Source organism: Delphinapterus leucas, chromosome 20 (genome assembly GCF_059928025.1).
Source record: "Delphinapterus leucas isolate spDelLeu-1000000601 "Yukka" chromosome 20, BTC_Dleu_Yukka2, whole genome shotgun sequence".
In the NCBI taxonomy this organism is placed as follows: Eukaryota; Metazoa; Chordata; class Mammalia; order Artiodactyla; family Monodontidae; genus Delphinapterus; species Delphinapterus leucas.
In genome coordinates, this window is record NC_143148.1 from 10,304,099 (window position 1) to 10,317,186 (window position 13,088).

At 59.6% G+C, this 13,088-nt stretch overlaps 1 protein-coding gene across 2 annotated transcripts in view; it reads right to left on the bottom strand.

Annotated features, from left to right (window-relative positions):
• Nucleotides 1-13,088, bottom strand: part of PPP1R37 (protein phosphatase 1 regulatory subunit 37) — a 42,966-nt gene that overhangs the window by 3,983 nt on the left and 25,895 nt on the right. Inside the window, exons 2-7 of one of the 2 annotated variants that reach the window (XM_022585386.3) lie at nt 3,346-3,443; nt 2,503-2,548; nt 2,180-2,280; nt 1,366-1,485; nt 752-902; nt 498-653 (exon numbers count right to left, since the gene is read on the bottom strand). In XM_022585386.3, coding sequence (XP_022441094.1) covers nt 498-653; nt 752-902; nt 1,366-1,485; nt 2,180-2,280; nt 2,503-2,548; nt 3,346-3,443 — 672 coding nt within the window. Of the gene's footprint in view, nt 1-497; nt 654-751; nt 903-1,365; nt 1,486-2,179; nt 2,549-3,345; nt 3,444-13,088 lie in introns of both variants that reach the window. The other variant, XM_022585384.3, reaches the window with a different exon arrangement.

Genomic DNA, 13,088 nt, shown 5'->3' on the forward strand with positions numbered 1-13,088 from the left:
AGATATCTAATATCTAAGCTCTTTCCCACCTCAGGGCCTTTGCACTTGCTATTCCCTCTACCTGGATTCTCTGCCTAGGCTTTTAAAACGGCTGGTTCCACCCCAGCCTCCTCATTACTGCCCAGAGGCCCCTTCCTGCACACCTTCAACAGCTCTCAGTTGACCCTTTATCCCAGCATCCTTGTTTCCTCCAGGGCACCTTCCCCAGATTGAATTATTTCAAATACCTGCTCAATACCCCACCTCATCCTGAAGGAAGAGCTGAGCTGTTCCCTCCTCCAGGATGCCTCCTCCAGGATGCCTCCCTGATCCCCAGACTGGCTCAGACACCTGCCCCGGGCTCCCACAGCCCAGCCCAGTCTGAGGCGTCACCACGAGGGCAGGGCTGGGACTATCTCGGCCACTACTGTGCTTCTAGTACCACGAGCACCCGGCTGGGCACACAGTGGGTGCTGGGCGACTGGAGTTGGGTGGGGGCGCGCGGACCTCGCACACACCTGAGTCCAGTACGTGGTTGTTACGGAGGTCCAGGATCTGCAGGGAGCAGTTGAACTTAAGCAGGTTGCCCAGCTGGGCCGAGTCCTGCAGGCCATTGAGCTTGTTGTCGGCCAGGTACAGCTCCCGCAGAGTCATGTTCATCTTCAGGGCCGTGGCTGGGGGATGGGGGAGAAGGGGAGGGTACTGTGACTGGCCAGGCCCAGGGGACCCGGCCAACAGCCCGAGCCCACCAGCACACCGCCCTGGGGCTCACCGAGCAGCATGAGGGGCCGCCCTGAAAGGCTGGCATTCTCCAGGTGTAGCACCGCCAGGCTGCTGCGGATGCGCAGGGCACGCGCCACGAAGGGCGCCGCGTGGTCCAGCAGGGGCGTGTTGCGGGCGTCCAGGTACTGCAGGCAGCTTGTCTGCGTGGCAGGTGTGGGGCTGGGTCAGGCTGGCCCCGGCCCTCCCCGCTCCGGGGGACCTCCCGCCCTACGTCCCAGTATCCCCGTGAGCAGCAGGGCCACCTGGTTTTATGGCTGGGGACACTGGCTGGTGAGGGAAGGCCAGCCTGGGGCCGCGGGGGTGAGCGAGGCAGTGCTGGTGACAGCTGAGCTCGCTGACTCCTGTGTGGCAGAGACGCCCCGTATGTGAGTGAAACGGGAATGGTGACCACAGCCACCTCCAAGGGACACGTTACAGGCAAGTGGAGGAGGAGGGGAAACGCCTGAAGGGAGAGAAGGGGCCGGGGTGGGGCTGCAGCAGGGTGCCTCTTGGCACTGCTTCCTCACTGGCCTGCAGGCTGGGGCCCAGCACCCTCTGACGGCTCATGGACCCAGGCCCTACAGGTTGGGGGCCCTGGAGAGGGAATGGGTAGGGGGCACCCACCTTGCGCATCATGTGGGCGGCGGCCTGCCAGCCCCGGGTGCCGATGTGCTTGTTGAAGGAGATGTTGAGGTGGGTGGCCGACTCATAGTACTCGATCATGTCGAAGAGGGCTGAGGCACCCTGGGCAGAGACAGCGGGGCTCAGCCTCAGGGTGCAGCTGCCCGGGGAAGCCAGGAGGTAGGGGCTGAGTGACTGGGCGCGGGAGAGCCCTGATGCTGCTCTGGCACCTCTGGGTTCCGGCAACCAACCCTTCCCCTGTCCTGCTGCAGCCGGTCTGCTTCCTCTTACTCGCCCCCCAGAGCGGTCTAAGTGATGTGCTGCGTGACCAGGACAGGCCTCTGCCGTCCCTGGGCCTCAGGTCTCCAGGAGCCCTCCCCCGGGCTCCTGGTGGCCTCCGGACCTGGGGAGGTGAGGACACCTGGGCATAAACAGGGGGGCTGCTTTCAGAACGTTTCTTAAACTCTCTCCCCTGCAGGCACTGTGATTCTCAGCGGGCGGGGGGGCACGCGTTCCTGGAAAGGCTCCTTCCTGGTGGTCATACATCTCCCCTCCGGCTTGGCTCCCCAAGTCTCTCCCTTGCTTACAAAGCCCCTGCCTTTGGGGTGGGTCTGTGAGACCCTTCTCTGGGCCTCACACACAGTCCAACATCCCCCGCTCACTCTGGCCACAGTGGACATCTCCCCAGTCTTGTCCCTCAAGAGGCCCCACCCAGCCTTGGTCCAAGGGGGTTCCCTCCTCCTGCCATGCCCTCCCCCCAAACCTCTAAGAGGCAGGGAGCTCAGGGAGTGGGTATGGGCAGTGGCAGGCTGCTCACATCTTCGTCCAGGTTCGTCTGCTCCAGATCCACGACCTTGAACTGCAGCCTCTTGAAGACCTCTTCCAGGGCCTCACAGGTCTTGTAGTCGAGCTTCTCACCTGGGACGATATGGAGTGCCGTGTGCGTGCACATCAAGAGTCCCCTTGTGCGTGTACACTTGGGTTGAGGGGCTGGGTGGAGACACGGGCTCCGGGCCAAGCGGGGGAGGAAAAGTCCTTTGCCCCTCCCCACGGCTCGCAGCACCTGCCTCACCTCAGGAAGGGCGCCCACACCTCCCTGCCCGCTACCCAAGGGCCCCCCGGCCCCGTCCAGACACACACCTTTCAGGTCCAGACAGTCGATACGGTGCCCGAGGTCCGTGAACTCCTGGGAAAGCAGAGTGGATGGTGGTTAAGGCAGGAGGACACCTGCAGGCGCCAGGCTGGACCTCCCTGAGAGTGGGGCAGCCGGGGCTCTGAAACAAGCAACCTTGGAACATTCTGGAATGAGCCATCCAGAGGGAAGGCACTGAGGCAGTGCTTTACCAGCACGACCAGGCTGGACAGGTGGCAGGAAAGGCACCTGTGAGAGACGGCTGGGGGCGAGCAGGCCAGGCGTACAGCAACACCCTAGTCATATAAAAACGGAACCTGCCCTCGCGTCTGTGTACCTCTAGATAGTGACTCGTTCTCTATTTATAAAGGCACAGAAAGTCCAGGGGACGAAAACCCCGAGCTGTCACCAGCGGGGACTCCTGGGGCATGGGACGTGGGCAAGAAGTGAGAAACAGGTTTTGCTTTTTATATCTGTAGTATTTTAACTTTTTTTTCAAGTCAGAGAATATACATTACTTTTGTCATTCAGACTTTTAAATTTTGTATATGTGGCTTTTCCCCTGGGGAAGAGAATTGCTTTGGGGAGTGAAGATTCTTGACAAGTAATTTCCTACTTCACATAATTCTGTACTGCTTAAATATTCAGGAAGAGCCCGATTACTTTCACAGTTGAAAAGAGGATTTCCAGAGACATATTTATAGTCCCCTGGCTGGCCGACCAGGCTCGGGGTGGGGGGAGTGGTCTGTACACCCTCTCTTGCCCGGAGGGCGCTGGGGGGCGGGGTGAGGGCAGCTTCACCCCAGGCACTGCCCCCCAGTACCCGCCACGCCCCCAGCACGCGGCATTACCTGGAGCTGCCTGAGGAGCTTGGGGATCTGCCTGCAGCTTAGCTTCTGGCAGGCCTGCTTGTAGGCACCAAGGACCTCATCCACGGTCACGTTCTGGGCTGCAGGCAGAGAGGACCCAGGCCTGTGACTTTCCACACCCTGGGCCTCTTTCCCCCACTCCCGCCCACTGGCCTGTGCTATCCCCCCTCCCCCTCAACCTCCATGATAAACCTTCCTTCCAGCAACCCACTGAGCTCAGTCCTGCCTTGAGGTGCCTCGCTGTGACTGCTGCTCTGGGGAGGTGTCCCCGGATGGCCCCAAACCAAGCCAGCGCCACCCTCCCCAACTCCCCAAGGCTCCCCAAACACCTTCACGTGAACATTACACAACTACTATCATGCCATTTTTCTACTTGTCAGCTGTCTCCCCCTCTAGACTGCGAGTCCCCGAAGGGCAGGGCTGGGGCTGTCTTGGTCACCACTGTGTCCCCAACACCATCTAGCACAGGGCCAGGCCCAGAGCAGGTGTTTTGATCTGTGCGGGGTTTTTTTTTGAATGAGAGAATGAAACTTCGACCTTATTAGGAAGTGGAGCTCAGAAAAGTGAAGCACCTTGCCCAAGGCCACACAGCTGCTAAGCGGTGGAGCCGGAACTCAGCTCTTAACTGAGATGCCACGTGGCTTCTCAGACTCCCCGCTCCCTCAACAGCGAAATATTCCCGGACGGTACTCAGGACGGGGCTTCCTGTCCCAGGGATATGGCAGACGTCAGAGTCCCTGACACGGCCCTGGTGCCCCATGGTTACAGGCAGTGGCTCCCAAAATGAACAAGGGGATGCAGCCCAAACCCAACAAATGCACAGCCCTGTCCTCGGGGAGCTCAGGGCCTGTCACCACGTGGAAGGTAAGGCTGGCCTTTGTCTGCACAGATTTGCCTTTTTTGGACATTTCACAAAAATGGTGGTAAACAGTATGTGACCTCTGGTGGCCAGCTTCTTTCTGGAACATAACAATTTTGAGTTTCGGTCCCTTTGTAGTGCTACGTAGTAACTGTCAGATGTATGCATTTTGTTTATCCATTCGCCAGGTGAAAAGATATCTGTATTCTTTTCAGTTTTTGGCTATAAGAGCTTGGATTTTGTGCTGGGGCAACCAGGAGGGCAGGAAGAAAAGGCTCTGAGCAGGGGAGGGACAGGGTCAGGCCTGGGAGCAGAAAGCTCCCAGGGCCAGTGGGAGCCCCTGCTGAGCTTCTGGGCAAGCATCTCTGAGAGGATGCTCCCTCTGGCCACTGCTCTGGCCGGGGGCCGTATGCCCCGACCTCATCAAGCAGCACCCTGTCTTCCAGGGAAGGAAAGCTGCCTCCCTGGGGTCAGGCAGCTGGTAAAAGGCAGAGTCAAATATTTGCTCTAGAACTCTCTCCACTGTGTTGGGTGGGGCTGCTGGAAGAAAGAAGCCGACAGAGGCCCCAGGCTTCCCAGAGGTCAGGCCCGGTCCTCTGCCCCTCTCTTCCTCCTTGGGTGGAAGCAGGCGGGGTGGAGCCTGGGTGAAGCTATAGGTGATCAGCAGCCTTCCCCAGTGTCAGCTGCCCCCCTGCAGGCCTAGCAAGGGAGCTCTCTCTGACGTGCAGTCGTGTGCCTCGTGGCTCCCAGCTCTTGGGGGCGGGCGGGGGAACAGGAGCTGGCCTGCAGCTGCCTCAGGGAGTCCAGCCAAGCAGGGGCCACTGACCCCCAGGGGGTCCATGAACTTGAGTGGGGAAAAACTGCCTTTTTATTTGCACTAACTGAACTGAAATGAAATTCAGCATTTCCTTCTTACTAACACAGCACAAAAAAGAGAGAAAAAAGAAATATTGTTTAGCAGACCCTGGGACTCTGTCCTCAATAGAAATGGCAGGTGTTTTCACATCACATAACAGTTTTTGTAGATTCTGAATGCTCATCACTACTTCGGAAGTCATTCGAGCTGCTGCTACATCCTGTTATCTCAGGTGTCAACAAGGAATAGCATAATTACTAGATCACGATTTTTTAAATATTTAATAAACTGTATTTTAACTGATATCCTTTGTAATCCTACTTTTTGCCTTTAAAAATCATCACTCCAAGAAAGGGTACACAGGTTTTATCAGATGGCCCAAGAGACACACTCCCTTCAGTAAAGGCCCCCAGGCCAAGGTGGGGTTGGCCTGCTCATGTCAGATGGGGATGAAGTAGGGTACTGGGTACACGTGGGGTCGTCACTAGCAGTTCTCGGTGTCCTAGACCAGGGGTCCCCAACTCCTGGGCCACGGAACGCTACCGTTCCACGGCCTGTTTAGGAACCGGGCCAGCGAGTGAAGCTTCATGTGCTGCTCCCCGTCACCCGCATCACCGCCTGCACCATAACCCCCACCCGCTCCACCTCCGGTCCGTGGAAAAAGTGTCTTCCACGAAACCAGTCCCTGGTGCCAAAAAGGTTGGGGACCGCTGTCCTAGACAGTCTACAGGGAATAAGAGCCCTAAGCAATCTCTCAAACTGCAGTTGGTCCTTTAGGTGTTCAGCTCTGACATCCCTTCCTCCAGGAAGCCCTCCCTGACCGCCTAGGACTTTCAGCTCCTGAAGTCCCCTGGGATCCTGCCCAGTGGGTCGGTCTTTGTTCTGACGAGCCTCCTGGTGAGTTCAAGGCCCAGGGTCTCTGACCTTGCCACCTCCATACCAGCCACAGGTACCATCCAGCCACCCCTTCAGCCAGGTGCCCATGGGGTTTGGATGCAGGCACAGCCTCACACAAGGTCACAGCCAGGGTTCGGGGCGGCTGCATCTGCCCACTCCTGTACAGCAGGGGAAGCTGAGAGCAGGGGGTAGGAAAGATGGACATACTCAGAGACATGGGGGTCCAAGGCCCAGAGCAACTGGAGACAAGAATGACAAGTGCATCTTGTCACTTTCCTCTGATGCTGAGACACATGTTCAAGGTGGGGACAGCACTGGGGAAAGACACTAAAGGAACAGAAGCGGGGGTTCAGTCGGTGCACTGTGGCGTGGGCTTGGCAGCCTGCAGGCACCCCAACCCTGTCTCGATTTCCCCAACAGCACCACGAGCACGTCCCCAGGCCTGGCCCGTCACCAGTGGGCACACGCGAGTGTCAGGTGGGTCGGGAAGAACCTCGCAGTAATCATTACGTATGTGTGTGTTTCATTCATATACTAAGAAAAAAGAACTATCACATCAAAACCATCACTTGGAAATGAATGAGATGAAACATATTCAGATTTTTTAAATGAACCAATTAAAAAAAAAATGGTAAGGAAACGGCAGTACAGGTGGTTCGGAGAAATAACATGGAGCATCGAGACAGCACTTCCGCTGTGCCAGGTGCCACCCAAGCACTTTATAAGCTGGCAGGGCTGGCCCAGGCCGGCTGGCTCAGCCCCGGCCGCCACACACTTGTTCATTTGTGATGTTGTGACGAAATCATCAAGACCTCTACCTCAGGTCATCCGCCCTCGACTTGTCCAGCCTTAAGCGAACCACACAGGCTGCGGCGAGTCAATGGGCCGCTCTCCCAGGCCGCAGTGGCTCCGAAGCATGGGGCCCGGGCCTCCAGGCTGCAGCTCGGCACCCACAGACATGCATGTGTGCCCGGTCTACCCCGAGGATTCAGTGTGCGGGCGGTGACCTGGGGAGGAGGAGGGCCGCCCATGCGGTGTGCTGGCTGGACACTAGGGGTGGGCCGGGCTGGGAGGCCCGAGTCGGAGCTCTGGGGCCAGGTTCCGGAGGGCGGGGCTGCAAAGTGGTGAGGGCCCCGCTCCAGCCCGAAGTCAGGGGGCTTGGATCCTGGCTCCTCCCTCCCGTGCTCTGCGAGCTCGACCTCGGGAAGGCCCTCCCCGGGCAGCATCTCACGCTGCCCACCGGAGACGGGGCATCTCGTAGCACAGTTGAGAGCACGGGCTCCGGAGCCAGAGCGCCTGGGGCCGAATCCTGGCTCCCAACTTAAACTCCGTGACTCCGAGCAAAGCGATCTGACCTGGCGCCTCAATCACCTTACCCTGAAAACGGGTAAGTGTGGTGACTGAGTTATTTAGCACAAGTCCATCCCTCAGACCAGGGCTTAGCACACGCCCGTGAGTGCTCACCAAAGGCTGGCCCTCACTGTCGTGCTGCGTCCCCCACTGGAAGGCAGGGACCCAGAACAGACTTGCTAAAGCACCTGCCCAGCGACGGAATGGTTGGCGAGACCAGGAGGACACGTGGGCGTGCGAGGGGGACACGTACGTGAGTGTGTGTTCCCTCAGCTCCCAAGGCCACGGCTCCGAAGGTCCGACTTATGCAGGGGCTGGCTTAAGCGGCTGTCAGAGAGGAGGGGCGGTGACGTGAGGGGCGCCCAGCCCCGTGTGCCGGGGATGAGATGTGCCAAGGTCACGGCTTTGAATAAGAGGACCTGCATTCCAATCCTTGTCCTGGTGAGACGGTGATAAACATTCTCAACAACCTCTTTCCCTCTCTGAAAGGGACATCTGTAGGGTCTCAGGAGATAAGGGACGTGAGGGCACCCGCCAAGTAGCTGCCCAGTGCGGGGCCTGACTCAACAGGAGACAGAGCTGGAGAAAAAGACGACGATGGTGGTGGCCGTGGTCACCACTTCCAGGTATTGGGCACTTACTCCGTGTTAAGACACCACTCCGAGCACTTTCTACACACAGTTTCATTCAGCCAGCTGCGCGATGCTATGAAACGGGCAGCTGTATCTCCATTTCGTAATAAAGGGAATCAAGTGCAGAGAGGGCAAGCCGTCTGTCCAAGGTCACAGAGCCAGGAGCGGCAGTACTGGAACGCACACCCAGGCCTGTCTTGCTCTGTAACTGGAACACGGCTTCATTCTCACATTACCTTGACAGGCCTGAGCGGGAGGCAGGGGCCGGGGCCAAGACGAAGGTTTGAGCCCTGGGGAGGGACGCTGCTGTGTGCAGCGGGCACCAGTCTCCCAGGAAGAGGCTGTGGGGCAAGCGGAGACTGCTCCCCCTCCCACCTGCCCTCACAAAGGGACAGACAGAAACCCGAGGCCAGGCATCAGGTGACAGGCAGAAAAGTCTGTCTCTCCTTTGCACACAGGTGCAAAGGCACCCACAAGATGCAAGGACAGGTTGGGCACCAGGGGGCGATGACTCAGGCCACCCCTGCCAGCCTGGAGCTGGTACTCATTCAAGTGGGAGTCAAAAACCAGGAAGCAACAGTGGGGGGTGGGGACGGAGTGGGGACAAGGGGGTAGGGGGCCAACTCTCACTGCTGGGGCTTCAACAGCTAGTTGGAGACACGCATGAGACAGATACAAATACAGCGGTGGGCAGTGGCCCCTGGGAGGGGAGGTGTGACAGGGTGGGAACAGGCTTGGCAGGATCCCGGGCACCAGAAGGCCAGCGTGGCAGGAGGCGGAGGCGGGAGGCGACGGGGACACGGCCTCAGGAAGGACTTTGCTCTCAGCGTGAGACAGGGGCCACCGGGGCTGGTGCAGAGCAGCGCCAGGAACTACGTGAGGTCTAGGGAGGATTGAATCTGTAGGAGACCAGGGTTGGGGAGGGGGAGCCCACTGGGTCCCCTAGCAGGGAGGCCGCCAGGCCTGGGCACGCCAGAGGTGATGAGCGAGGCTGAAGCTACTGGGCGGCCCAGAGCCAGGCCTGGGTTCTAACCCCCTCCATTAGCTAACCGCAGGTGGCCTTCACTCCCCAGGGCCTGGCCACTGCATCAGCAGAGCCTACCCTGGGAGGCTACCTGCCACGCCCTTCCTGCCCCAAGAGGGAAGGGCGCCATCGCCGTCACCCCACCTGACAGTGGAAACTGAGAGTCTCGTGGCAAGAAGCTGGGAGCTAAAGCCTACACCCCCAGCAGTCCCCCAGGCAGACAGCGCATCAGGCGTACAACCTGCCCCTGTGGTGAGGCTGCCCTGGCCTGTGAAAGCACCAACCGGCCCGCTTCGCCTCCTGCTTCCCTGGGTAGATGGGCACTGGTCCCACCACCTCCTTCATGACGCCATCCCAGGACCCCAGGGGGGGACGTCCATGTTACCTCCACTCCCCACTGTCCTCCCAAAGCCCCTGTCACAGTGACTGACCCGTGTAGGGCCAGCCACAGCCCCTCCCAGGGCCTGTGCTGGAACTATCGGGAAATAAGAGCTCTCTGCCCGCAGGGGTCGCTGAGGTCGCCTCCCACTTCTGGAGCTGCTGGCAGCCACCCTGGCATCCACCAAGAGGAGGGAACCTCCCGAGAACAAAGCCGACTCACAGGAAAGGTGACCTCAGAGGTGAAGAGAGACAGAGTCCCGACGGACGACGACGTCTGAGACCCTGGATCCAGCGAGGCCTGAAGTGAAACTATTCAAGGCTCCTCAGGTCCGTAAGCCAATAAATACCCCCTTTCGGCTTCAGCCCCTTGGAGTTAGGCTTCTAATCCAGGATGCCAACTTAGATAGTGTCTTGCTATCCATCAGTAAATACTGCCCGAGGCCGACTGCATGCCAAGCTCTGCGCTGGCACTGGGAGGACAGGGAGGCTCTGACGGGGTGCCCTGCCCTTCAGGGCTTCTCACCTGCAGAGGGGGGCATGCAGACGACACAGGGAGGCCCTCGAAGGGCGCTGTGAGGGCTCCGGACTGAGCTAGGAGCCTTGTCCATGAGCGGGACCCTCCCCCCACCACCGGGCACTGTGCTCTAGCCTCACCCCACTCTTCCCTTTCCTCCCAGTGCAGGCCCAGTGCTTCATCACACCTCATTCTCTCCCTCCTCCTATGCATCACACTCTCATCTCAAGGGCCCCCTTCTCTAGGGAGCCCTCCATGACCCCCCAGCTGGTCAGGCTCCCTCCTCTGGGCTCCCCCATCTCAGCCCTGCCCACACTGAACTGTCACTGTCTAAGAGACCCGTCTGTCTCCCCCGACTGGACTGGGAGCCCCAGGGTTGTGGTCCATGCGTGTCCCCAACATTGCCCAGAACAGGGCCAGGCACAGAGAGGGCACCAAGATAGGGCGAAGGAGTGACAGACAGATGGAGGAGCTCTCATCTGGCCAGTGTCCCAGGCCTCAAAGGTACATTGAGCCCTCTTGACATTGCTGGGCAGGGGGTGGGCGTGGGGGCCTGCTCCACGTGCAGAAGACCAAGGAAGCCCGGAGAAAGGCGAGAGGGACGCCAAGGCCCAGACCCGGCCAGAAACGACTCATTCTGTGAGGCAGGCTCTCAAATTCAGAGCGCTCCCGGTACAGAAAGGTGCAAGGTGCTCGTTACTGCACCCCAATTCCCTGCCAGGCATCCTGCCAGGCACCCTGTGGCTGGATCTTTAATCCTCATCAGAGCGCCGCAGAGCAGAGATACCCCGAGCGCACTACCTATCAACGCACGGAGGAGGGACCCTCTGGGGATGCTGACTGGTCTCCTAGGGTCATGCAGCGGGGAAGGGGTGGGGTGTCAAAGCCAGGACTGTTCCCGTCTGACGCTGGTGCCCTGCGGTCCTCAGGCCCCTCAGCTTCAGGCTGGACACAGGGGTCTGGTGGGCGGCAGAAACGCAGCCTTCTCTAACAGAAGGACAGGGAGGTTGCCAGAGGGATCCGTCTTTCTCTTTGTGGTTTCTGGGGCCTGGAGAGCCAGTCCTGCCCTGAGCAGGGACGCCCTCCGGGGTTTCCCCACAGTACCTGCTGAGAAGGGGTCTCCACAGGACATCCACAGGTACCGGTGGCTTCAGGTGAGAAGTGCAGGTGTGGGACAGCCTTCTCCCCTCCCCCGAAGTCCCCTAGCAAGCAGCCACCAATTCCCCCACATGCTGGCCCTATCCCAGAGCCCCCGTGTGGACAAGGAGACAAACCCAGAAGCATTCGCAAGGCAGCATCACCAGCCGTGAGAGGGAGTGAGGAGGGATCACGGAGGCATGGAGGACAGGCCGGCTGGGATCTGCTGGGAAGAGAGCATCTGGAAACGTCTCCCAGAGAAGGTCTTGAAGAGTGAGACAGCAAAGGGGGAAAGGCATCCTGGGCAGAGGGAGCTTTGTGGACAAAGTACAGAAGCAGAGACTGCACTGTGCGTCTGGGTGGTGAGCTGCAGGACTGGGAGGGTCCAGGGTATGTGAGAGGACGGGGTAAGCAAGGAGGCTGCGGGAGGCCACCCATGGAGGCCTTAGCCGCTGAGCATGGACTGGGGGTGTCTTCCTAGAGGTGCGAGGGCAGACCCGGCTCAGGGGCTACAGTAGTCAAGGTCCCCACCCGATCTTCATCAGTGACAGAGCCACCTGGATATAAGGCCTCAGGGCCTTTGCACCTGCTGCGCCTCTGCTCAGAGCACTCTTCTACCTTATATCCTCATGGTTTCCTCTCCCTCCCTGCCTGCAGGTCTCTGCTCCAACACTGCCTCCTCGGAGGCCTTCCTCGACCACCCTACAGAAAACAGCCCCCTTTGTCCTTGTCCATCCCTGTACCCGGCTTCATTCTGTGTGGCACTTCTCACGACCCAACATAAAGCTTTACGATCTGTATGTGTGCTTATGCTGCAAGCAGGGCAAGGATGTTACTGCTTTCGTTCACTGAAGCATCCCCAGAAGGGTACATACTGGGTGCACAGCAGGTGCTGAACATTTGTTGACAGGGCAAATGAATGCAGAGGCTGGGGCAGGCGGTGGGTCCTTGAGGTCAGAAGGACAGGCAGCTGAGTCCCCAGCTCTGCCCAGGCCAGCCGGTGAACTCAGGGAAGATTCCTTCTCTCTTGGCGCCCCCTGCTCAGGCAGTGAGGGTGCACGTAGGATGAGGTCACAGATGTGCCTGCTTGGCCCAGAGGAGCCACTCCCAGACACCCCCTTCAGGGGCCCTGCTTCCTGCGCTCCGCAACGCCACACACATCCCGGCCACGGCCTGGGCCGCCCCAAAGGTGGGGTGCGGGCAGGACAGAGGCAGAGCAACGCAAGGGCTCCTGGGGCCCCAAGTAGGGAGGAGGCAAGGGAGCACCCACAAAGCTGTGGGCGGGGGTCCCACCGCCGCTGCAGACACGAGGCTCTGCGGCCCCTGTCTCTGCAGAGCCACGTGTCTTATGCTGCCCACGCGCGGCTCTTCCTCATTCCCTGACCCGTGTTGCCCTGGGCACAGAATCAGAGTGTGCGGGGGCCCTCAGAGGCTTCTCAAGACCAGGCATTTCTCACGGGAGTACTTCACTCGGCCAGGCCACGGGTACTCAAGGACTGGTGGGCAGCCACAGAAGGATGCCATGGAGCACCCAGCATCCAACTGTGAACGTCCAGAGACCCCAGGGGACCAGGCATCACACCGCTGCTCACCTCCGTCCACGGCCGCCTCCAAGGTCATTGCCGTGAGAACCCTGGGATGCGGCTGTCATTCTTCACTGTGGCACTGGTCATTTTTCCAGGGTGGGGGAGGCACTCTCAGCCCCCTCCCTGTATTTGAGGAAGTGCCTACCTTAGGTGTGCAGCTGCCCACACCCACCCCTCCTAGGCCTGGTTCTCTACCTGCCTGGTGACATCCTCCCGCCATATACTCCTCTGCTATGAGTCCTTCAGGGATCCGTTTCTGGGCCTGCAACTGAGAACACAGGCCTGACACGCGGGGAGACAGAGGCGCCGAGGAGGAAAGTTCCTCAGCCCGGGGGGTGGGGGGCATTTAAATCCAGGTCCGTGCTTCTGACCCCATCCCTCCAGCCAATGCCCTGCATTTCCAAACGCGGCCTCCCCACCCCGCTCCATGCCCAGAATCCTCTCCGGCGCACAGCAGAGAAGGAGGGGAGGGAACACACCGTGTGCAGG